The sequence below is a fragment of the Schistocerca cancellata genome, chromosome 5 (genome assembly GCF_023864275.1).
Source record: "Schistocerca cancellata isolate TAMUIC-IGC-003103 chromosome 5, iqSchCanc2.1, whole genome shotgun sequence".
Classification (NCBI taxonomy): domain Eukaryota; kingdom Metazoa; phylum Arthropoda; class Insecta; order Orthoptera; family Acrididae; genus Schistocerca; species Schistocerca cancellata.
Window position 1 is genome coordinate 724,006,262 of NC_064630.1, and position 27,036 is coordinate 724,033,297.

At 42.6% G+C, this 27,036-nt stretch overlaps 1 protein-coding gene across 1 annotated transcript in view; it reads right to left on the minus strand.

Moving 5' to 3' along the window:
- LOC126188022 (uncharacterized) overlaps window positions 1-21,476 on the minus strand; it is a 409,344-nt gene extending 387,868 nt beyond the window's left edge. The window contains exon 1 of the mRNA XM_049929440.1: window positions 21,337-21,476. Within this exon, the coding sequence (XP_049785397.1) occupies window positions 21,337-21,418 (82 nt within the window). The 5' untranslated portion in view covers window positions 21,419-21,476. The remainder of the gene's footprint in view (window positions 1-21,336) is intronic.
- Between the last annotated feature and the right edge of the window lie 5,560 nt (window positions 21,477-27,036).

Genomic DNA, 27,036 nt, shown 5'->3' on the forward strand with positions numbered 1-27,036 from the left:
CCGTAGCCCAGCTTCATGGAGACGGTTGCGAATGGTCCTCGCCGATACCCCAGGAGCAACAGTGTCCCTAATTTGCTGGGAAGTGGCGGTGTGGTCCCCTACGGCACTGCGTAGGATCCTACGGTCTTGGCGTGCATCCGTGCGTCGCTGCGGTCCGGTCCCAGGTCGACGGGCACGTGCACCTTCCGCCGACCACTGGCGACAACATCGATGTACTGTGGAGACCTCACGCCCCACGTGTTGAGCAATTCGGCGGTACGTCCACCCGGCCTCCCGCATGCCCACTATACGCCCTCGCTCAAAGTCCGTCAACTGCACATACGGTTCACGTCCACGCTGTCGCGGCATGCTACCAGTGTTAAAGACTGCGATGGAGCTCCGTATGCCACGGCAAACTGGCTGACACTGACGGCGGCGGTGCACAAATGCTGCGCAGCTAGCGCCATTCGACGGCCAACACCGCGGTTCCTGGTGTGTCCGCTGTGCCGTGCGTGTGATCATTGCTTGTACAGCCCTCTCGCAGTGTCCGGAGCAAGTATGGTGGGTCTGACACACCGGTGTCAATGTGTTCTTTTTTCCATTCCAGGAGTGTAGTAAGCGACAAGCTTTTCTCGTTTTGTGTGGGATAGTCAGGAATAAACAGATATTTAATCATTTGAAAAAACGTGTGAAGTTAATTTTATCCACAGTGGACCCTGCTGAACTCTGAGACTGTTCCTTTATAGTGTGTAAAAAAATTTCCGAAACCAGTCACAATAAAAGATTATTTATTCGTCACACGACCGGTTTCGGGCTTGTGCCCATCCTCGGGTGTTTATACATTCATGTACATATTTATATTGCTGGAGATCTATAAAGATGAAGCATCATTATTATAATTACGCTGTGGTGACAGTTTTTCCACTTAGTTGCACTTTTGTAAACACAGTTTATTTCAAGAGTGCACATCGTAACAGTGAAATATGCAGCTAAACTTTATAAAACTGAAATATGGACGTGAATGTGATAACAACATGTATTATTTTCGTCTGTATGTACTTTCAGTAAGTAATTCCGAGAAATATACTTAGGAAACTGATACGCTTAGTTCCCAATAATGTGGCCACTACTCTCCTTTCTAAAACTACAACTTACACATCATTGTGGCCACTTGCTGGCAAATTACCTCGTAGCTTGTGCTTAGAGTTCTTCCGCAGACGTTTGATTATTTTTCTGACGTTTCGCCAACATGAGTGGCTGGTATTGATAAAGTTTCAACCTCTATCACCTTCGCCACCAGCAATGCAGGCTGAAGCTTTGAAAATGCCAATCACTCCTTCTGGTGAAGCGTCATAAAAAACCATCAAACAAACGTCGGCCGAAGAACCCGAGGCAGAAGCTAAGAGGGAATTAGTTTACAAAATCACCACGAATTTTTAAGAAACTGTAACCTGTAATACAGTATCTTGCAAATGCATTTAATAGCCTGGAATTTACAATGATGATTTTATACATTGCTACCAACATGAACATAAAGAAAGTATTATACCACAACTACTTCGAATCGGTAACAAGGTACGGCAAAAATATTAAAACGTGAGACAATCAATTGCTAGCAGCTGTCACACAGAGACATCCTTCTCCTGTTATCAATATTAGAAGTGATGTCTTGTTTACATCCACTCAGGGGCGATGCAATTATCATTGCTGTAGATCGTTTGTACAGATTTGTGGCAATATAGATACTGTAACAATATTTGATTAGTGATTAACGTCGTCAATTTAACATAGGATACTACGGTTTTGTTTAATTTTAGGTTAGGTTTTCTTCATATTGCACACCATATGTCTCTGCATGTTTTTATTGTGTCATGTTTTAATGTTTTTATTGTGTCGTGTTTTAATGTTTTTCCCGTTAAGCCTATATGATTTTTTATTTAACGAGGGCGATTTGGATCTAAGAATACGACGGTGTGTAATGAACAACATTTTAGATTGGTATGTATTGAATAATGGAAATTCAAGTAATGAATTTATTTTTTGTTGTTCACTTTTTGTATGAAATTTTCGGCATTTTACATCTGAAGATGGCTTATTAATGAGCAGAAAATGTTCATCAATAAAGAAAATTTAAGATCTTGGTTTAGTATTTTTTTCCATACTTGTTTTACACAAACATGATATAATCATGGGTGTGACACTTATGTAATGTGATGCTAGCTTTATTGTATGTACATAAACACCAATAAATAAATAATAACAAAAAAACTGTGAAGACTGGGCAGTGCAGCAATCCAGACCATTCTGTTCCACAAAATCAGGACGACGCGTAGATTGTTACTTTGCTCCTAACAGAAGTGAGTGAAAGTTGGCCTGGATGTGCACGGGTTGTTTCTTGCAAGGGAAATGTGCTCATCCGCTGGAGCAAGGCCCGAGTGCACTCATCTCGCTTTATGCAACGCTCCTTCCGAGATGCCTGTCTGTTCCACCAACCGGAATATTTACCACTACTGTCCTCCATAGGGCATGCGAATGTTATGACAGGGCAGCAGCCACTCCCGTCTACATTATCGACATAATCGTTTCATTTAACTTCCCAGATGACATCCAGTCCCTGTTTCCTCGCTTCAATACACGGTTAAATGACTCAGAGGTGATACTCAAAATCTTTTTCAATGTAATTTTCTCCATAAGTGTATGGTCGTGTGAGTATGGGAATATACCGTTTTACAAGTTATATGATATAATAGCGGATCTTCACTTAGGGCGACTGTTGCCTTAGATTATTAAATTTTCATTTTCCTCTAGTGTATTTGGTATCTCTACTATTTGTACGATGTAAGCGCAGCTGTAGTCGATGTTCTAGTTACCTTTCTGCCATCTGGGGAGCACCATAAAAACGTGTTCTTCTGGTTGTTATAAGAAAGCAGCCACACATAAAATACTACGCAACATCAGGTTTACGTATTTTTGCGTCTCGTTCTCGATATTACGTATATCGTTAGGCTAATCTGCACACAAGTGCGAGAGAGATGCCTGGATCTAGTAGCCTCGTACGAGGGTTGGAACTTCTATAGTGGCAACTATTTATTTACAGCTCGTACAAAATACATACGTTTCAAAGTTTTACTGACCTTCAGAGTAGTCACCAGCATTGTGTATAATCCGTTGCCAGCGATGTCGAAGTCGTAGGATATTCTTAGCAGTGCCAGTTGTGTTGACAGTTCGAGCGGCGCGGTCTATTGCCCGACGAATTTGTAGCAATACTAAGCGAATGCCGCGAAGTGTTTCCTTAAGTTTAGAAATCGAGTTGGACTCACGAGGGCTTAAGTCAGGGGAGTGCAGGAGGTGGTACAGCACTTAGCATCCTCATCAGTCAAACAAATCAGTAACACCTTGCACTGTACGTGCTTGAGCATTGTCCTGCAAAATGATGGTCAGGTACTGCAGAATGTGTCATCACTTCTTTCTCTATGTTGTTCATTTTTGGAACACAACCTACGACCAGCTTAGAGACAGAAGTGATGACAGCTCTGTCACCATGGTGAATCCAGTCGCACAGCTTGATTAGAAGTCGCTTGTGAGGTAAAGTGGCAAAAGCCTTTTGGAAATTTGAAAATACTGAATCAATTTGATATCCCACGTCAAAAGCACACATTATTTCGAGAGAATGAAGAGCTAGCTGTGTTTCAAAAGAACGATACTTTCTGCACCTTTGTTGCCAGTTTGTGAACAAATCGTTTTCTTCGAGGTAACACATAATTTTCGAACACAGTATACAGGGTGTTACAAAAAGGTACGGCCAAACATTCAGGAAACATTCCTCACACACAAATAAAGAAAAGATGTTATGTGGACATGTGTCCGGAAACGCTTAATTTCCATGTTAGAGCTTATTTTAGTTTCGACAGTATGTACTGTACTTCCTCGATTCACCGCCAGTTGGCCCAATTGGAGGAAGGTAATGTTGACTTCGGTGCTTGTGTTGACATGCGACTCATTGTTCTACAGTACTAGCATCAAGCACATCAGTACGTAGCATCAATAGGTTACTGTTTATCACGAACGTGGTTTTGCAGTCAGTGCAATGTTTACAAATGCGGAGTTGGCAGATGCCCATTTGATGTATGGATTAGCACGGGGCAATAGCCGTGGCGCGGTACGTTTGTATCGAGACAGATTTACAGAATGAAGGTGTCCCGACAGGAAGACGTTCAAAGCAATTGATCGGCGTATTAGGGAGCACGGAACTTTCCAGCCTATGACTCGCGACTGGGGAAGACCTAGATCGACGAGGACACCTGCAATGGACGAGGCAATTCTTCGTGCAGTTGACGATAGGCCGGCCGGAGTGGCCGTGCGGTTCTAGGCGCTACAGTCTGGAACTGAGCAACCGCTACGGTCGCAGGTTCGAATCCTGCCTCGAGCATGGATGTGTGTGATGTCCTTAGGTTAGTTAGGTTTAATAAGTTCTAAGTTCTAGGCGACTCAAGACCTCAGAAGTTAAGTCGCATAGTGCTCAGAGCCATTTTAGTTGACGATAACCCTAATGTCAGCGTCAGAGAAGTTGCTGCTGTACAAGGTAACGTTGACCACGTCACTGTATGGAGAGTGCTACGGGAGAACCAGTTGTTTCTGTACCACGTACAGCGTGTGCAGGCACTATCAGCAGCTGCTTGGCCTTCACTGGTACACTTCTGCGAATGGTTCATCCAACAATGTGTCAATCCTCATTTCAGTGCAAATGTTCCCTTTACGGATGAAGCTTCATTCCAACGTGATCAAATTGTAAATTTTCACAATCAACATGTGTGGGCTGACGAGAATACGCACGCAATTGTGGAATCACGTCATCAACACAGATTTTCTGTGAACGTTTGGGCAGGCATTGTTGGTGATGTCTTGATTGGGCTCCATGTTCTTCCACCTACGCTCAATGGAGAACGTTATCATGATTTCAAACGGGATACTCTACCTGTGCTGCTAGAACATGTGCCTTTACAAGTACGACACAACATGTGGTTCATGCACGATGGAGCTCCTGCACATTTCAGTCGAAGTGTTCGTACGCTTCTCAACAACAGATTCGGTGACCGATGGATTGGTAGATTCGGTGACCGATGGATTGGTAGAGGCGGACCAATTCCATGGCCTCCACGCTCTCCTGACCTCAACCCTCTTGACTTTCATTTATGGGGGCATTTGAAAGCCCTTGTCTACGCAACCCCGGTACCAAATGTAGAGACTCTTCGTGCTCGTATTGTGGACGGCTGTCATACAATACGTCATTCTCCAGGGCTGCATCAGCGCATCAGGGATTGCATGCGACGGAGGGTGGATGCATGTATCTGGTACGTTCTGTTGCTGTGTGTTTCCATTCGATGATTAATGTGATTTGAAGAGAAGTAATAAAATGAGCTCTAACATGGAAAGCAAGCGTTTCCGGACACATGTCCACATAACATATTTTCTTTCTTTGTGTGTGAGGAATGTTTCCTGAAAGTTTGGCCGTACCTTTTTGTAACACCCTGTATGTTCCAAAATCCTACTTCAAAATGACGTTAGCAATAGGAGCCTGTAATTTAGCGGATTACTCCTGCTTTTTATCTTAGGTATTCGTGTGACTGGCGCGTCTGCCCCCGTTAGCAGAGTGGTCAGCGCCGCGGAATGCTACGCCAAGGGGCCCGGATTCGATTCCCGGCTGGGGCAGGAGATTATCTCCGCACAAGGACTGGGTATTGTGTTATCCTCATGATCATTTCATCCTCATCTCCAACGCGCAAGTCGCCCAATGTGGTGTCGAATGCAGTAAGTACTTGCCCTCGGCGGCCGAAGTTCCCAGAATGGGGTACTCCCGGCCCACCACGCCGTAAGCTCGTTTTCCATTTCGTGTGGCTTGCGCAACTTTCCAGTCTTTTGGAGCGGATCTTTCAACGAGCGATCGGTTGTATACGATTGCTAAATATGGAATTACTATACTCTGAGACGAACCTGTCTGGTATACAATCAGGACGGGAGGCCTTGCTTTTATTAAGTGATTTAAGCTGCTTTACAACTTCTAAGTTACTCATGGTGGTATTTGTTCTTGGTTAGAATTCCGGAATATTTAGTTGATCTTCTTGATGAAGGAATTTCGGAAAACCATGTTTAATATCTTTGCTTCAGTGGCACTGTTATCAGTAACATCCTTCGACCATAGATACTAGTAGACTGGCCTTGCTGTGCAGAAGCTATAGAGCTGGTGTGGCTCCAACATAAACCACGTGACCGTTGGCAAAACGTGGCGGGATTTCAAATCAGCGGTCTGCTATCCTATGTTTGTATCGTATTTTCCCCACATTTCTCAATTGACCACCAAACGCTTCCAACAAAAATTACATTTTTATTTGCGAAAAATTATGCCAGAACTACATTTGACTTGGATTTGTTCACAGTACCATTTATAAAATCTAACAAATACATCGAACGCCACTCTGGTGGGCAGCGGGACGAAATTACTATAAACTATCAATTAAAGTAAAATGTCGTTAAAATTATTTTAAACAGTAAGAGTGGGCTCGTGTCAAAACTTTAAACATTGGATTCGCCGCGTTTTGAGCTCTAGTCACTTATAAAAGAAGCTGGGATATGGGAATTATGTCAACTATAGGTGCCAAAATTGTCGACTTTAGGAGCAGGTCCATTTTAGAGTATCAATTTTAGGTGCACTTCAAATGTTCAGTTCCCACTATTTTTACAAAAGTTTAAACTATCAGTTAAAAAAATTATATTTTAGATGGAAGGTGAGACTTTGAGGTTTCAAAAAGTAATTTTGGAGCCTAGGTTTAAAAATGACAGACACTGTAAATATAAAATATAAATATACATTGTAAATAATAACTAACCTATCAAAACAGTTCTCCGCGAAGTGCTTCGAGCAAAGGTGCGTATGTGCAGATGGATTAAAGTTTTCCCGTTTCAGGGCCTGTATCCAAAGCTGCCTTCGGTTTTCATCCTTAGGGAACCTATGAGTAGGGACGAGAAACAATTATACTTACTTCTGTAACCGAATTGTCACAGATACTTTCCAAAATGTAATATGAGTCTGACTTTACAGGCATCACTTTCAACACTTTAGTTTACGTGATACTCTATTACAAGTGTAAAAAACATATAAAAGTCACTTCACCAGATTTCAATAAACGCATCTGCACTATCATAGAAACACACGTGAAATGTAATGCCATTCCCCCCGACAAAACGTTGAGTACAGCCATAAGCGCAACACGAAACAACCGTGTTTTGCCAACATTCACGTGACTTCAGCCCGGAGATGTTGGAGCCACGAAAATAACGTCAGGGCCAGTCTATTATATTTATGGTCGAAGGTAACATCGCTATTATTGTCGCTGGCTCAGTGAAGGTATAGACTGTTTCTTTACGCTGGTGTGCCTTACATACGACTAGAATGTCTTTGGATTTGCTGCCAGATTTAGAAAGAGTTTCGTTGTGGAAAGTATTAAAAGCATCTGGTATGAAGTTCGTACTACATTTCGAGCTTCTGTATAGCTTCGCCAATCTTCAGGATTTTGCGTTCTTTTAAATTTCGCACGGTTTTTTCGTTGCTTCTGCAACAGTGTTCTGAGGTGTTTAGTGTAACATGGAGTATCAGTACCACCTCCTATTAATTTATTTGGTGTGTGTCTCTCAACAACCGTCGATAATACTCGTATTTCTTTGAATTTAAACCACATCTGGCGTACGATTATGTATTCAGATTGGAAGGAGTGGAGACTGTCTGTTGGGAAGCCCTCAAGCGAATTTTTATCTGCTTTTTTTCGATTTTACGGTGTTCAGTCTCACTACAACAACCTTATGGTCACTGATCTCTGTATCCATCACGATGACCCCTATCTGCTCACGATTATTTGTTGCTGAAACTTCACGTATGTTTTCGCAACCATTTCCACTTCGAGTGGGCTCCTGAACTAACCGTTCAAAATAATTTTCTGAGAACGCATTCAGAACGATTTCGGACGACGTTTGATGCCCACTTCCAACTTTAAACATGTATTTTCGCCAACATGTCGAGGGTAGACTGAAGTCACCACGAACTATAACTGTATGAGTGGGGTACCTATTTGAAATGAGACTTGAGTCTATTTTGAACTGTTCAGCAACTACATCATGTGAGACCGGGGGCTCGATAACCGGTGAGCAATTATCTTCTAATGGCATTTCTTGTATGATATATTTTGGAATAACCTTGTACAGAATGTAGAAATCTCATCAGCCTGGATCTGGAACTCATTTTTGTCTTTGATAGTCACATTTCATTCCCATGCAATAGACATGAAGTGCCATCGTTCTGTAAATTTTAAATTGTGTTTCCTTGCCGTAATGTTTTTTCCATCTCCGTCTCCAATGCAAGTTTTTTTGTGAAGCACATAACTACCACTAACACATATCTGACTTCCACAATCTCACTAGCTTTAGCACACCATAGCTCTAGAAGGTGGAAGGACAGTGGCGATTTAATATCGTACCGACACACATCGTCATTAGAGACGAGATACAAGTTGGGACAGGACGGGATGGGTGAATCATTTGCCACATGCTATTTAGGAAAATGATCGAAAACTCCAGTTCGGACTCAACTCTCTGTCGAAACTGGTGCATACACATTTTTCGCGGTCTTTACAGGCGAAGATACTCTGACTGAAGAGATGTTTCGTGCCTCATGCCTGTCCGGGGTATCAAAGAACTTACGAAGCCATATGTGTCAGTAGCGATGTAAAGCAACAGAGAGATTTCGAGAGTCGTCACTGAGCAGATACCTTACAGGATTGGTTGCAGTACTCACGATCTTCTAGTAGTTTCGAGCCATACAGGTACCGATGATGCTTGTTAAAACGCTTCTGGACGGAGGCAAAAGGAGCGACGATCACTTTGGAACGGCCGGTCTGAGCTCCACTTAGCAGCGTCCGTATCCAAGGTCAGTGTCAGTCGGGCGCATTCCTTCTGGTCGCGCTGCAGCTGCCCCGCAGACACACAGCCGCCGTACCATTAACGTACGCATCGCCAGAGTTCCCCGCCCACTCTGAATCGCAACCAAGTCAGACTTGTGGTACAATAATTCTATATTTCTTCCTTAAAAACTGAGACTCATATTTCACGTTCTCAATAATTCGTAGCGAAATACTCTCGCTTTCAATTGCTCCCACAAGCTAGGTCGCTAATTTGTCTGGTACTTCAAACGGAAAGATTATCAAAAGTTTGGACGCGAAATTCGTATAAACACACATACTTGACCACCTTTCCATAGCTGCACAGAGTTGTTCTAGGATAGTACCTTCCCATCCTGTGCTGTTTCAGTCTGTCTCGAATTAATAAATGTTGGTGACGTTCTCGGCGTTGAATCAAATGATATGGCTAAAACACTCAATTGTTTAGACGAAGAAACTTCTCGTCATCTTCAGGTGATGTGACTATTGAGTAAAGATACAATAAACCGTTAATTATTGTATTCCTATTCTTGTAGGCCTCAAGCATCCATAATTCTTTTTCCGCCCTATCAAAAGGTTTCTTCAGGATTTCTTGCGTTTTAGAGGCTCAAGCAGTAAGCTCTTTGTGACACTTTTTCTTCAGGTAACACTGATAACTGCTTCTTCTAAGTGACTAGACATGCGCCATCTTGATACCATATTTTTTCTTTCTATCGTTCTAGTTTCATATATCTATCTTATATTACAATGTAGTGTACCGCCGTAAAATCACCTCTAGGATCTCTTGTTTGTACTGTAACATTCAACATTTTAATTTTCCACCTAATTTTCACAGATCTGACCTATAAGCGTAACCGTGCTTTCCGCAAATGATGTGAACGTATGCATATTTGTCTTGTTATAGCCGTCTTGTGGTTGCTTCCCGCACTAATAACGTTTCTGTCTCCTTTTGCAATTTTAGTGTTAGACCAGACAGACATACAATGCTTTATCCTACTTCTAGAGTCTCCCCTATTTCTTTTGCCAAATATTGTCCTACAACTAGTCAAATCATTTTACTTTACCAGTATTGGTTTGCAGTCAGCCGGCCGCTGTGGCCAAGCGGTTCTAGGCGCTTCAGTCCGGAACCGCGCTGCTGCTACGGTCGCAGGTTCGAATCCTGCCTCTGGCTTGGATGTGTGTGATGTCCTTAGGTTAGTCAGGTTTAAGTAGTTCTAAGTATGGGGGACTGATGACCTCAGATGTTAGTTCCCATAGTGCTTAGAGCCATTTGAACCATTTGTTTCCAGTCAGTTCTGTGTAAATCTCATTTCTAAATTCCACTTACAAACCCTGAAGGCATGTAGTGGGAACTGACAATGATTTGAACACAAACCTTTGTCCAGAGGAACAAGCACGTAAAACAAAGGTTTCCTCTCTTCCAGGTCTGGTGGATGAAAGAGCGATGGGAACTTAGTGTGTCCCGAAATAACTAAATTTGAAAGCAACTAAGTAACAGAGTTCCAGTACCCAGTGCGGAGGTAGAAAGGAAACGTATAGTGTTCACCCTGCAACGGTGGAAACTCTTTTGTGTGTTCTTTAGCTGCCGCTCTGCATGCCACTCCACCATTACAACAGCGATTAGTGTGAGGCATTGTAATTACGATGCTTACAAATGCAGCAGTTACCGGGCTCACAGTAAATTACCACTGGACGCTGCAATTTAGCGCCCTAAAACTATAATCATCATCGTAATTAATAGCGCTCTGTGACCCTCTGTAAATGGGACAGAGAAACACGTCATATGCCTCTCCCTATAGCTAGGGAACTTTTCGTCTCCCCATGCTGGTTTTACTCGAGCCATTTTCTTCGGTATTCATACTCGTAAATGTTCAAGTGGTTGTGATGAAATCAGTGGTAAAATAATAAAACGTTATTTAGCAGGTCTTGTCAATGTATTAAGTTATTGTTTAATTAATTTTTCATAGAATTATTTTCCAAGACAAGCGTAAATATGCTGTCGTCAAACCACTTCACAAAAACGGAGATAAAAAAGTAGTAAAGCATTAGGGGACAGTCTCATTTTACCTCTATTTTCAAAAAAAATCGATGCCGTGTACTCCATAATTTATAAACACATACTACAGAAAAATATACTCACTTACAAACAGTTTTACTGTCAGATCAGATGCTGAAAAGATTTTATTTAATTTAGGATAGGCTATATCCTAAATAATAAATCAGAAATTATTACCATTGGAAATATTTTGTCAGTTGCAAGGCTTTGGATTGTGAGAACAATTATTTCCTCGTGGAAAAGGTAAGATATTAAGGAACAGTAGATGAACGGTATTTTTCTTAGCTGATTGACAGAATGCAAAGTGCATGAGTTCCATGTAACACTGATAGAAAAACACACTCCGAATTTGAAGCAATCAAAAAGGGTTATTTTTTTAGTACTCCGTAGTTTCTGATTTACACTAGTGATTGCCTGTTTGCCTTGACCGAAGATTGGAATTTTGTCTATTTTTGCTGATGTTACAAGTATAAGAGTAAGAAAGAATACTAGCCCTCTTAATGAAAAGGCAGCTAATGGAAATGTAAAAATATTAACAGTTGAGTAAGAGAAAATTATCTTTAAATTTTGATAAAGTCCCTTTGTTTATGCATAAATGAGTCATGTATTAGGCCCCTACTGCTATAGGAGATTTAAAAACTGTAGAACTAGTTTTTAATGGATGTTTGTATTCATTAATGAGTTGCGCAGTAACTTTTTGGGGAACGTGCAGGGACAATATTTCAGAATTTAGCACTTTATTATACGAATTGTATCTTTTCTTAGACCTAGAACATTCTGAAAAGACCGCTTCAAAAAACACAATATTTTGACAGCTGCTTCACAACGCTTATATTTGTTAAGTCCAATGACGTTTTAAAAAAAATTGTGCACATTATCTATCTAATGCTACCGCTGAAACCAACTTCAGATACTTACTAACATTAGTACACAAAGGAGTCAGGTACATGATAACACATCTATTTAACAATCTGTCAGAGCATACATATGAAATGTCTTATGGGCAGTGTGGAGGAGCTTACGGCGGAATTAATGAAGTTTCTTTCGGGCAGCTCCTTAACACTACTGAAGAATTTTTAACGAACTTTTCAGATTAATACCTTAGGTCATTTTGTAACCAATAATAACATAGTAGTACAATATTCTTTCGTAAACTTAAGACATTTCATTGTATTGCCCTTAAATAAAATGTACATATTTTACTTCTGATCACACCTCAGAGACCTGTCTCTGTAGGATCCGTGGAATACGACTAATACCATTTACCATCTACATATTTTAGACGTTTGTAATGGCAATGTACAAACACCCTGCGTGACTACTCGGTGCTACCAAACGAAAACACGGAGATTAATGTTTAACGCCACGGGTCATCAGAGGCAGAGGGCAATCTCAAACTGGACAAGTATGAGGAAGGAGTTTAGTGGTGTAGTTTTCAAAGGAACCATCCTGGCGTTTGGCTTAATCGATTTAAGTAAGCAACGGGAACAACTGTAACATTACTTCAGCTATTAAACTTCAAATAGAGACCGTGAAAAATAATTACATTGGAATGTGCTAATCTAAAGCCAATCACCGAGCATTACTTGGTTTAACTGAGTTAAAATACATTTTTGATAGACGCTATTAGGCCATTAATTACAGCTTCTGCACACGTTACTGTGGGAGGACGATTGAATATGCTTGACAACTTCTGGTATTTAGTGCAACGTTAGCAACAGAAAAGAATAGCATCTGGAATCGTTACGGCAACAAACAACTTTGGAAAAACTCAAGAAATGGTGCTGGAGGTCCTACTGTCCATTCCGGAATTTAACTATCGTAATAAACGTCGCAGTAGTAGCATTTCAGTCCTAAGCAGTACAAACCAAGCGGCGGTTAGCACAGAAGACTCGCATTCGGGAGGAAGACCGACAGTCTAAACTTAGGTTTTCCGAGATTTTCCTTAATCGTTCCAGTCAAATGCGGCGATGGTTCCTTCGGAGAGGGCACAACCCATCCTTTCGTAATACGAGCTTTCACTCCGCCTCTAATGACCACACCATCGACAGGACATTAAACTCTAACCTTACTTTCATTTTTTATAAAGCAGCGCCGCAGACAGTATTTCAGCAGCAGTCGCAAACGCTGGTCGGAGTTACTGCTGTGTGACCACTACACTGTGGTTGACGGACACCGAAACCTGCAAGGCGAGTTTGGCACTTCAAGCCTGCCAATGTCACACGAACGAGTTCCGCTCCGTTCCCCTTGGCTAGCTTCGTTCAACGTGCATGCGGCCTTTAAATTCATTCCTGATGCTCGTGTCCCTCGCATAGTGGGGCAACGTAATTATACTGCCTGCAGAATATGCTACAACGTGGACTTACACTTGAAATAACCATCTTTAAAAGAACTCTAGCGCCTAGGATTCTGGAGAGAGCCATCATGGAAATCGCTTTCTAAGCGAAAGTAGTCAGGCCTGTATACTTGCTATCTCTTCAGAAGTGTGTTCCGGCATAAGTAGTCCATTGTCAGCAATAGGTTAAGTGATAGAAGCTGAAGTAATGAATTAAAACTTGTGCCAGGGCCAGGACTTAAACCCTGGTCTCGTTGCTTACTAGGTATGTATGCCAGCCATTATACCACTGCAGCGTTATACTTAAAACGCCTGCATGGACCACCCTAGTCCAGCGCCCTCCCTAACACGAACTTCAGTTCACACACTCAGCTTATTTTCCCTTTGTTAGATCATCACTACGGCTCTCTGGTATTGGAATAGCACCCCAGTGTTGGACATGGGGAAACCCTGCCAGCACTTCAGGCTTAGGTGATCTATAGGTCTGATATAATTAAATTTTCCTCGAGATATTTGAGTCTCATTCACTTCTTCAGATTCCATCACGGTAGCAGATAAAGATGAGACTGAAATAACTCGTGGAAAATTAAATCGTATCAGATCAATAGGTTAATTACTTTGAAGTCGACGCGTTAGGTATGTATTAAATCTCAGAACTAATTAGGTTGGTACTGATAGATCGCCAAGAAAATTAATCAATCAACCTCCTTATAATTTGCTTTTATGACAGAAAGTAAAAGAAAAAAAACTTGTTGAGTAGGAACACGCTTCGAACACAGGCACTCGTATTTCGCGGGCAGCACTCATCCAGCTGAGACCATGTGCAGATAGACAAATATCACTGAACTTTATAATACTGTTGCGTATACAACGTTTCGTTGAATTAGTTGTTGAAATTTTGTCCACCATGGTAAAGTACACATTACGAATAGTGACATCTTCTGCACACATCTTTAGCGGTTCCAACAAATCTAATAACGACATTCCCTGAAATGAATCTCATAATTTGGATTCTTCACGTCAAGTCAGAAGCCAATCGGCACTGTCAACTCGGCTGTGGACCACTTGCGTGCAAAGTGAGCGTTGACGTGACCCAAGATTCGACCAAAGAGAGAATACGCCGATTGAAGAACAAATGATAAAATTTAGTACAAAACACGAAACAAATAGTTGTAAGGTGTCAGGCAAATCCAACACCTTCCATGAAAACCCTGACATGATAAGCAAATCCAGTAGTATGTCACATAGCTCCGAATAAGTCGTGACATTAAATTAACCAAAGTAATACGAGTAACGAGTGAGCAAATGGAATACCACAGACTAACACAAGAATGCCTTAAAGCATGTCATACCTTCCCACTGTGAGACAGACGCAGTTCCGAGGGGAGAAACGAGAACAGAAGCCGAGAGCAGAACCGTGTTAAGCTGGAAGGCCCTACGATAAGGGACGGACACCCACGTCGCCAGCTAACCGCTAGGACCACACCCCAGCCGCAAGTTTTAGCGTGAGACTTTTTCGCGTCTCTGTTACGTCAGGACCACCCCCCAGCCCATGTTAAAAGCTAGATCCCTCCAGAAGAACAGTATAGATCTTAAGATAACACAAAAAGGGCCACACCACCTGCAAGTTTTTAGCGTGAGACTTTTTCGCGGGTCTGTTACGTCAGGACCACCCCCCCAGCCCATGTTAAAAGATAGAGCCCTCCAGAAGAACAGTATAGATCTTACGATAACACTAGAAGGACCACACCAGGAGCAAGTTTTAGCGTGAGACTTTTTCGCGTCTCTGTTACGTTGCAAACTTTAAAAACATTGCCCCACCACGAAAAGTATAACGTTTCTCATTGGATAGACAGAATTTTTGTAGGCGGAGCTTAAGGTTAACATTGAGACCCTGACTGGTCACACGAAAACACAGCCAGATAGTTTTTTTAAACCAACTTCGGTAAATTGTAGTAAGGAGAAGTTAGGGGAGAGTTGCTTCCGAGACGGCGAGGTGAGCGGAGCTGTGCTGTCCGCTGCCCCCTAACGAACACCGACAAGGTAATGAACGCACGCGATGCCGCATAACACCGCATAAAGCTTCACTCAGAACTGCAGAAGTCTCATCTGTTACACCCCCTTTTTCTGTAACACTAATGTCGATCGTCAATTAAAGCTCATGGTGTTCACATTTGCCACTTGAAGTAAAAATCTGAAACGCGATGATTTTTTCTGTTATATAGTTATTGAGAAGCCACATCAGCCACTGTAATTTACGACAAGTTAGATAAGTAATTAAAGATAATTGAGGGTCACTGTAGACCATTTGGATAGTTTGCTCTTTTGTGAAACTTAATTTAAACCTAGATTATAGATGTGATATGGCATAGGTCATCCTTCGATCCATTGTAGAACTTGGAAACCCATTCAGGGAATATTCGTTCACATTTTTGTGGAACGCAGTTGGTTTTTACTATCCTGCATTAAAACATTTCCTTTTATCAATAGTGCAATTTATAAACGATGTTTTGTGAGTAGAATAAAATTTCCAATGGTAAACTTAACTGCTTTTTCGACGTTATTTTACCAGCTAACTAAGAATAGGAAAGCCTTGAACCCCTTCCACTAAATTTAGTTAGTATTAAGATTCTTTTACAGGGAGTGCAGTGGAGCTGACGCTGAAATCATTAAGTATTTGGTTATATCATCGCTAGTCTCACTGAACTCTTCTGAACTCTACATGTCATGTGTGGTCTGACGTCTCCTTACCAGCAACAGGTCCCAAGTTCAAACTAGTCAATTCCCTAAAAAACACGCTCAGAGCGTCGTTGCGCGAAAGTGGTAGGGAGACACGATATAGAACAAAGAGACACCACACAGAATGCTAGATAGTGTGCGTACAAACGTAAAGCTAGCGCATATAATGCCACTAGAGAGGACTTAACATTGAAAGTTCTGGTTCACGAATACGAAACTGAAATCCGGACTCTTAATTCACAAGAACTGGACGTAGCGCTATTCATCTTCCGTTTATCCACCATAAATGAAGTTGAAACTATACAATTGTGTAGATGTAGATTTATAAGTTCTAAATTCCTAAATCAGTTGCGACATTTTCTTGTACGAAATACAACACGTTGTTAAACTTTTTCAAATTTTAAGTGCTGTAGAAACTACATATTCCGAAAACACCATCCACGTTCATGTGGCTCTGTACGTCTTGTGTACAGATGTCGCAAACGTCGCAGAAAATTTAGTATATCGGTAAGCGTAGAGTGGAACCTACATTGCAACGTATTTTACATTTACTTACAGATATTCTCTGGCCTTCCTTACACAGAAGTTGGCGCGCTACGAATATTGACAATAATTTGAAAAGAGATGACAATCACAATAAAAAGGTGCTAGGACAACATCGCCAACCAGAGAGTAAGTGTGCTTTAGAATTCACAAATTTCGGTGTACCCTCATAGATCAAATGAAATAAGTTCTTACTTAAATAAAGGCTGTGTTCAGCGATTTGTTTATGTGTTGATATGACTGATTTTGTGAAATAACTGCGGGCGTAAAGTATTCAGCGTAACTCATGTTGTAGCAGTTAGAGATAGTTGAATATGTAACTGTGTGTATCCAAGAATACAAGAACTTAAATTACTTTTTTGCATAAAGTACGCCATAAATTAGAGTCCTGTGTGGTGCTTGAGTACCTTGCTCGTAAAGAGGCATACGATCTATAAGTAGTTGCAAGGTATCATGCAGTCTGTGTCACACGGCAAGCTTTCCGTTACAGTAAGAATTTCGCGAATTATATGGTTGCTGTGCAAATGTGGAGAATGACTGCACTAACATACAGAACAACACACATGCAAACGTGATATTCAAGGACACATACGCTCCACAGTACTTGAAACAAATAATTAAAATTTTGTAAATTAAATCTGTGTAAACATTACGCATATCTGAAATAATGAGCGACTATGCATTTACAGGTAATATGGCAAGACTGACGCTTACAGCGACACAGCCAAGATACAGATTGAATTACATCAAGAAATCGCTGAAGGTACTGGGCTACGCATATCGTACACAAAGAAAGAAAACCCAAATAGTAAATGTTCTGTACTTACATTTTTGTTTGTCGCTACTCTTACTCTTGGGAACAGAGACCACTATTATTTGAGCAAAGAGTCTTTCTTTCGAGTACTTGCAGGCGGCATGCTGGCAAGCCGCAAAACCCATAACAAAAGGCCATCCAGTACAATCGCCTTTTTTAGTTAATGCAGCTTAAAGGATGCAATAGCAACAAAATAAGTGCAAACGTTTTACGAAATTTCTGAGTTCACACAAATAGTATCTTTATTGGTTTGGACTTTGTAACGAGTCACCATCAGATAATCTGATTAAAAACAAAGAAAAAGTAGGATAGTAATATATTAAGAAACTAAATTAAAATATCTAATTAACTTCAAGAGCGTATAGTCGTGTGTAGAAGTTAGTTTTATTCTGTAATTAGTGTGTTACGTTTTACTCCCCCCCCCCTCCCCCTTTTCTTTCTTTCAAAAAAGGTCGTCTGATTGTAATACATCGCACCTCCCATTATTGCGACATTCCACTTTTCGTTTAGTGCCGTGCTTTTATAAACTTTTTCATGTTCGCTTTCATCGTAAAGTATCGTTTATTGTCGATTAGACGTTTACTTGAGCAGTTTTCTCTCTGCTACCGTCCAATCTTCAGCTGTCTAAAAATGAATGAAAAATGCAGATGTAACTTGGCTTCTCTTGGTTGAAATGTACGTGAGCGGACGTAAAGAGTGGCATGTTCACGCTTTGTAACACGTGTTGTTAGTAAATGGTGAGTCTTAAAATACGTTGGCGTGAACTTCGTCGTTAGATAACTTATTTAATGCCAAATATGTTAAAAGTAGAAAAATGTAAAACACAGAATATGACAAAATGTTCGTATAATATGTTCCAGAAATAGAAACGAGACCCACGGACGATGACACTTATATGTCTATCCACATATGGGTAAATAACAAGCAAATTATTGTGTTTTGCTGAAGACGGAGTATTTAAACGGCATTTTATCAACGCTGGATCTAATAACCTTTGGATTGTAAAATAAAATATTACATCTGAAGCAAATGTCTAAGGCTGCAACTGAAACGAGGACTATTGTGTGCCACAGTGATTTGTGTAGTATACGTGTGTGCTGTTTACACGTAAACACTAAGTGCAGTGAAACTTCCTGACAGATTGAAACTGTGTGCCGGACCGTGACTCGAACTCGGGACTTTTGCCTTTCGCGGGCAAGTGCTCTCCCATCTGAGCTACCGAAGCACGACTCACGCCCCGTCCTCACAGCTTCAATTCTGCCAGTACCTCGTCTCCTACCTTCAAAACTTCACAGAAGCTCTTCTGCGAACCTTGCAGAACTAGCGCTCCTGGACGAAAGGAGTTCGAGTCTCGGTCCGGCACACAGTTTTAATCTGTCAGGAAGTTTCATATCAGCGCACACTCCGCTATAGAGTGAAATTCTCATTCTGACTTAGTGCAGTGTTCTGAAGAACACAAGAACCAAAACGTCACGAAATACAGCACTCAAATTTTATCAGTTGCTGCCACCTTGTCATGTTTTTCGGAATTATTTAACTCATCCATACACTGGATCAAGTGGCGCTAACTTGTCAGTAATTGTTATCTACAAAGCTACTGCGCAAGCCACCGGTGGAGCGTACCTTGCACAACTACTAGACGTTTCTTTTGCTGTTACACTCGGGGACAGAGTGAGGGAAAAACTACAGGCTGTGCGCCCCTGTATGAACTCTAATTTCTTGTATCTTATATCGTAGCCCTTGCGTGAAATGTATGCTGGAGGCAGTAGGATCGTTCTGCAGTCAGTTTAAAATGTCGGCTCTCTAAATTTTCTCAGTAACGTTCCTCGAAAAGAACATCGCCTTCGCCGGCCGGTGTGGCCAAGCGGTTCTAGGCGCTTCAGTCTGGAATCGCGCGATCGCTACGGTGGCAGGTTCGAATCCTGCCTCGGCCATGGATGTGTGTGATGTCCTTAGGTTAGTTAGGTTTAAGTAGTTCTAAGTTCTAGGGGACTGATGACCTCAGATGTTAAGTCCCATAGTGCTCAGAGCCAACGTCGCCTTCCCTACAGGGATTCTCATTTGAGTTCCCGAAGCATGTCCGCAACTCTTGCAGTGTCGTTCGTACCTACCGGTAACAAATCTAGCAGCCACTTCTGAACTGATTTACTTTAGTTAGACCTGGCACGGATCCCAAACACTCGAGCAATATTCAAGACTAAGTCGCACTAACGGTCTACATGCGGTCTCCTTTGCAGGTGAATCACACTTTCCTAGAACTCTCCCATTAAACCGAAGTCCACTATAATGTAATGCAGCGCAGGAGCGGAGAGCATGCTGTTGATGAATATATTAATGTAGTTACACGAGTTAGCCATCTGAATATGGGCAAGAGAGCGCGAAACCGGTAATGGCACCAAAATAGAGCTTTTTAAATGTTCGCGTGGCTGGTTGCCTTCTCCACTAACTATCTCTAAGGGCGGAGTATTTTAAAAAAATGGTTCGAATGGCTCTGAGCACTATGGGACTTAACAGCTGAGGTCATCAGTCCCCTAGAACTTAGAACTACTTAAACCTCACTAATCTAAGGACATCACACACATCCATGCTCGAGGCAGGATTCGAACCTGCGACCGTAGCAGTCGCTCCGTTCCGGACTGAAGCGCCTAGAACCGCTCGGCCACAGCGGCAGGCCAAAATGTTGTATATTCTTAACAAAATATTTAAGTATTGTGTATATCTTAGTATAATTATCAAAGATGCTTTTTGCGTGAAACTTGTCCCGTATCCATAACGTTGTAAAACAGGTACTGGTAAATCGCCCCTGACTGAAAGCGGTCGCACAGATAAAAATGAATTATTCAACAGTTCTACGTGTTACAGTATGCTATTTCTAAGATTTATCAGAGCTGTGAAACACAACCAACGAAAACTATTTCGTCCTGATAGCTATACACGAAACCATTGTCACGCTGAGGGTGATGCGAAATGAAATGTAGCTGATTTAGCAAAGACCTGTAATATTAATTTGTGGCTCACCGGCCACCGCGGCCGACAAGTATTTCCAGAAATAAGACTAAAAACAGCCGACCAGTTGCAATGGATAAAGTAATCTTTACCCAGGTTTCGACAGATTTAAATCTGTCTTCTTCAGAAGGCGGACAATGAACATCGTAGTTTACATTAAAAGGACGCTATTAATATTGATATTTTACACGTTGCTTTAGTACGCCAATCGGCACATAGTTCGCGACATAAGCGCCACCTGCCCTGGCCGCAGTGTAACTACGTTGGCCGATTATACTCAGTGGCTTGTGAGCTCTGCAACATCCATGTACTAATTTTTATTTACATGACAAACCCTATTTTCAGGGCTATATTTTATTTTGGACTAATGGATCTATGCAGATATTTGTAAAAACGACGATGATACATCAATACTGTAAGTACCAGGCGTCCTTCTCATATTTTGTAATATGCTCTCTAATATGTGTTAAACTCTATTCTTGACTTAAGTTTCATACCTTTTAATGTAAACTACGATGTTCATTGTCCTCAGGCCGCCTTCTGAAGAAGACAGATTTAAATCTGTCGAAACCTAGGTAAAGATTACTTTATCCATTGCAACTGGTCGGCTGTTTTTAGTCTTATTACGTGGAACCGTTGGTGTTGCGCAGCTATGTTTAAAATACTGTATTTCCTGCAAACTAAACTTAATTCGCAGTCGCGGAGAAAACGACAGTGTGAGTTCAAAACATGCCCACGATGAGTTTTGCAACAGTATTATTTGTGTGGGATCACGTCACTGTATTATTCGGCGATCAGATCAGTCGTATGAGAAGAGAGATCGATTGATCAGCCCTCGCGGTTAGCAGACTTGGCAACGACAGAGCCGCCGGAGGCCTACCTGTCGAGGGCCTTGCCGAGACGCCGGCCGTCAGCAGCAGCAGAAGCAGCAGGTGCGTGGAAGCGGCTCCCGCGGAAGGCATGTCGGCGTCGTAGCGCTGGCGGCGGCGGCGGTGGCGGCGGTCGCGTCTGCTCGTGGCGGCTGCGCGGCCGGCACTGGAGGCGCGCCGCCGCCGCCGCCGCGTTATACGCCGCCGCGGCTACCGAGCCGGCGCAGCGCGGTCGCTCTCTCCGGGGCTCGTCTGCAAGGCTGCCGATGGCCGAGCCGAAGCCTGCGCACTACTGTCGTACAGTGCTAGCTGCGGGTCCAGCCGTAGCGTCTAGGTGCCAGTTTTTACCTCACGGTGAAAAAATGGAAACATGTTGTTATGGTCTTCAGTCAAATGGTTCAAATGGCTCTGACCACTATGGGACTCAACTGCTGAGGTCATTAGTCCCCTAGAACTTAGAACTAGTTAAACCTAACTAACCTAAGGACATCACAAACATCCATGCCCGAGGCAGGATTCGAACCTGCGACCGTAGCGGTCTTGCGGTTCCAGACTGCAGCGCCTTTAACCGCACGGCCACTTCGGCCGGCCGGTCTTCAGTCCTAAGCTCTCCAAGCTTTCTTCCATCATAAAACAGACTATTGCTAATATTTCAAAGGTTTCCAATTCACTCAAGATTGCAACAGTCTTTATGGAGTACTTGATGTGATTACATTTACATATCAATAGCAACCCCCCACGAACCATGGACCTTGCCGTTGGTGCGGAGGCTTGCGTGCCTCAGCCATACAGTGCAACCACAACGGAGGGGTATCTGTTGAGAGGCCAGACAAACGTGTGGTTCCTGAAGAGGGGCAGCAGCCTTTTCAGTAGTTGCAGGGGCAACAGTGTGGATGACTGACTGATCTGGCCTTGTAACACTAACCGAAACGGCCTTGCTTTGCTGGTACTGCGAACGGCTGAAAGCAAGGGGAAACTACGGCCGTAATTTTTCCCGAGGGCATGTAGCTTTACTGTGTGGTTAAATGATAATGGCGTCTTCTTGGGTAAAATATTCCGGAGGTAAAATAGTCCCCCATTCGGATTTCCGGGCGGGGACTACTCAAGAGGACGTCGTTATCAGGAGAAAGAAAACTGGCGTTCTACGGATCGGAGCGTGGAATGTCAGATCCCTTAATCGGGCAGGTAGGTTAGAAAATTTAAAAAGAGAAATGGATAGGTTAAAGTTAAATATAGTGGGAATTAGTGAAGTTCGGTGGCATTAGGAACGCGACTTTTGGTCAGGTGAATACATGGTTATAAATACAAAATCAAATAGGGGTAATGCAGGAGTAGGTTTAATAATGAATAAAAAAATGGGAGTGCGGGTAAGCTACTACAAACAGCATAGTGAACGCATTATTGTGATCACGATAGACACGAAGCCCATGCCTACTACAGTAGTACAACTTTATATGCCAACTATCTCTGCAGATGATGAAGAAATTGATGAAATGTATGATGAGATAAAAGAAATTATTCAGGTAGTGAAGGGAGACGAAAATTTATAGTCATGGGTGATTGGAATTCGAGAGTAGGAAAAGGGAGAGAAGGAAACGCAGTAGCTGAATATGGATTGGGGTAAAAATGAAACAGGAAGCCGTCTGGTAGAATTTTCCACAGAGCATAACTTAATCATAGCTAACACTTGGTTCAAGAATCATAAAAGAAGGTTGTATACATGGAGAATCCTGGAGATACTGGAAGGTCTCAGATAGATTATATAATGGTAAGACAGAGATTTAGGAACCCGGTTTTAAATTGTAAGACATTTCCAGGGGCAGATGTGGACTCTGACCACAATCTATTGGTTATGACCTGTAGATTAAATCTGAAGAAACTGCAGAGAGGTTGGACTTTAAGGAGATGGGACCTGGATAAACTGACTAAGCCACAGGTTCTGCAGAGTATCCGGGAGAGCATAAGGGAACAATTGACAGGAATGGGGGAAAGAAATACAGTAGAAGAAGAATGGGTAGCTCTGATTGAGTAAGTAGTGAAGGCAGCAGAGGATCTAGTGGGTAAAAACACAAGCCCTAGTAGAAATCCTTGGTTAACAGAAGAAATATTGAATTTAATTGATGAAAGGATAAAATATAAAAATGCAATAAATGAAGCAGACAAAAAGGAATACAAACGTCTCAAAAATGAGATCGACAGTAAATGCAAAATGGCTAAGCAGGGATGGCTAGAGGACAAATGTAAGGATGTAGAGGCTTATCTCACTAGGGGTAAGATAGATACTGCCTACAGGAAAATTAAAGAGAGCTTTGGAGATAAGAGAATCACTTGTATGAATATCAAGAGCTCAGATGGAAACCCAGTTCTAAGCAAAGAAGGGAAAGCAGAAAGGTGGCAGGAGTATATAGAGGGTCTACACAAGGGCGATGTACTTGAGGACAATATTATGGAAATGGAAGACGCTGTAGATGAAGATGAAATGGGAGATACGATACTGCGTGAAGAGTTTGACAGAGCACTGAAAGACCTGAGTCGCAACAAGGCCCTGGTAGTAGACAACATTCCATTAGAACTACTGACGGCCTTGGGAGAGCCAGTCCTGACAAAACTCTACCATCTGGTGAGCAAGATGTATGGGACAGGCGAAATACCCTCAGACTTCAAGAAGACTATAATAATTCCAATCCCAAAGAAAGCAGGTGTTGACAGATGTGAAAATTACCGAACTATCAGTTTAATAAGTCACAGCTGAAAAGTACTAACGCTAATTCTTTACAAACGAATGGAAAAACTGGTAGAAGCCGACCTCCGGGAAGATCAGTTTGGATTCCGTAGAAATGTAGGAACACGTGAGGCAATACTGACCTTATAACTTCTCTTAGAAGAAAAGTTGAGGAAAGGAAAACCTACGTTTCTAGCATTTGTAGACTTAGAGAAAGCTTTTGACAATGTTGACTGGAATACTGTCTTTCAAATTCTAAAGGTGTGGCAGGGGTAAAATACAGGGAGCGAAAGGCTATTTACAATTTGTACAGAAACCAGATGGCAGTTATAAGAGTCGAGGGACATGTAAGGGAAGCAGTGGTTGGGGAGGGAGTGAGACAGGGTTGTAGCCTCTCCCCGATGTTATTCAATCTGTATATTGAGCAAATAGTAAAGGAAACAAAAGAAAAATTCGGAGTAGGTATTAAAAGCCATGGAGAAGAAATAAAAACGTTGAGGTTCGCCGATGACATTGTAATTCTGTCAGAGACAGCAAAGGACTTGGATGAGCATTTGAAGGGAATGGACAGTGTCTTGAAAGGAGGATATAAGATGAACATAAAAAAAAGCAAAACGAGGATAATGGAATGTAGTCGAATTAAGTTGGGTGATTCTGAGGGAATTAGATTAGGAAATGAGACCCTTAAAGTAGTAAAGGAGTTTCGCTATTTGGGGAGCAAAATAACTGATGATGGTCAAAGTAGAGAGGATATAAAATGTTGACTGGCAATGGCAAGGAAAGCGTTCCTGAAGAAGATAAATTTGTTGACATCAAGTATAGATTTAAGTATCAGGAAGTCGTTTCTGAAAGTATTTGTATGGCGTGTAGCCATGTATGGAAGTGAAATATGGACGATAAATAGTTTGGACAAGAAGAGAATAGAAGCTTTCGAAATGTGGTGCCACAGAAGAATGCTGAAGATTAGATGGGTAGATCACATAACTAATGAGGAGGTATTGAATAGAATTGGGGATAAGAGGAGATTGTGGCACGACTTGACAAGAAGAAGGGATCGGTTGGTAGGACATGTTCTGAGGCATCAAGGGATCACAAATGTAGTGATGGAGGGCAGCGTGTAGGGTAAAAGTCGTAGAGGGAGACCAAGAGATGAATACACTAAGCAGATTCAGAAGGGTGTAGGTTGCAGTAGGTACTGGGAGATGAAGAAGCTTGCACAGGATAGAGTAGCATAGAGCTGCATCAAACCAGTCTCAAGACTGAGAACCACAATAACAAACAACAACTACATCAATAGGAAGAGTGGTTCTGAGGTACCTGGTATCGACCTATGCTGAAACAGCCACATCAGTACGTGGTGTAACCTCCACGGGCGGCAGTGCTGGCGCTGACTCTGGCATCAAGTCGATCGTATAGATGGCGAACAATTTCCTGGGATACGTTATGCCACGGCTGCTCGACCTGTTCACGTAGTTCTGCAAGAGTTGTTGCTTGACGAGTCACACTAGTCACTTCTCGTCCCAACATATCCCAAACGTGCTCGATTGGAGGCAAGTCCAGAGATCGTGCTTCCATGTAAGTTGCTGCAGGTCTTGCAGAGAACACTGAGTTTCACGGTCGGTGTATGGTCGAGCATTATGGTGTTGGAACAACACATGATCTACCTGTTGTAAGAACGGCAAAAGAACAGGTCTAAGAACATTCAATACGTACCGGGCACTCCAGAGTGAAATTTTCACTCTGCAGCGGAGTGTGCGCTGATATGAAACTTGCTGGCAGATTAAAACTGCCTGCCGGTTCGAGATTCGAACTGGGGGGACCTTTGCCTTTCGCAGGGAAGTGTTCTACCAACTGAGCTTGGGCAGCAAAGGCAAAGGTTCCGAGTTCGAGTCTCGGCCTGGCACGCAGTTTTAATCTGCCAGGAAGTTTCATATCAGCGCACATTCCGCTGCGGAGTGAAAATTTCATTCTGGAAACATCCCCCAGGCTGTGGCTAAGTCATGTCTCCGCAATATCTAGGAGTACTAGCTCTGCAAGGTTCGCAGAAGAGCTTCTGTGAACCGTGGAAGGCTCGAGGCGAGGTACAGGCAGAATAGAAGCTGTGTGGACGGCTCTAGAGTCATGCTTGGGTAGCTCAGTTGCTAGAGCAAAGGTCCCGATTTCGAGTCTCGGCCTGGCACGCAGTTTCAACCTGCCAAGAAGTTTCGTACCGAGCACTGGTTAGCGTCCCCTCCAGAAATACCAAAGGTGAACGAGAGTTCTAGCTTATGCATTCCAGACCGAACACCTGGGATTGGGGCAGTGTGTCTTGAACGGATGCGCTCTACGAGACAACGTTCACCAGGTCTGCATCCTAAGCGCAAACCACCATCACTTGCGTGAAGCCAGAATCTACTTTCATCGCTTGCGCCATTCCATCTTCCAAGTGATCCTCTGACGGCACCTGTCGAGCCGTACACATCGATGCCGAGGCGTGAGTGGAAGATGGGCTAGAGGTGTGCGTGCCAGTAGTCCCACTTATAATAAACGGTTCGCAACAGTTCGTGTTGACACGACTCACAAGCCCTCTTTTCTGTGTTGTGGTAGCTGTACGGTCTGCCACTGCTGTCCTTACAATACAACAGTCCGGTGGGGTCATCTGTGCCGCGTGGACGTCCAGAACCTGGTCTCCGGGTGTAAGAATGTTCACATGACGACTGATACCAGCTTCGTTGCACAACTCACGCAGCACGTCCAACTAGTGTGACGGTTCTCCAATAGGACCATGCCGCCACTAGGAAGGCCACAGTTTAACCCTTTCAAACTCACTCAGTTGGCTGTAAGTAGCACGAGTTTTCCTGCTTGCTTCACACGTTTGCACCACACTAAGCCTACTGTTTGCGAGAATCCCCTGTCACATGGCAAACACAGATGTTGCTCCGGTATCTATGCCGCTACGCTATCTGTTGGTGGACGACGTTGAAATCACTGTCACTACTTCTATCGGCCG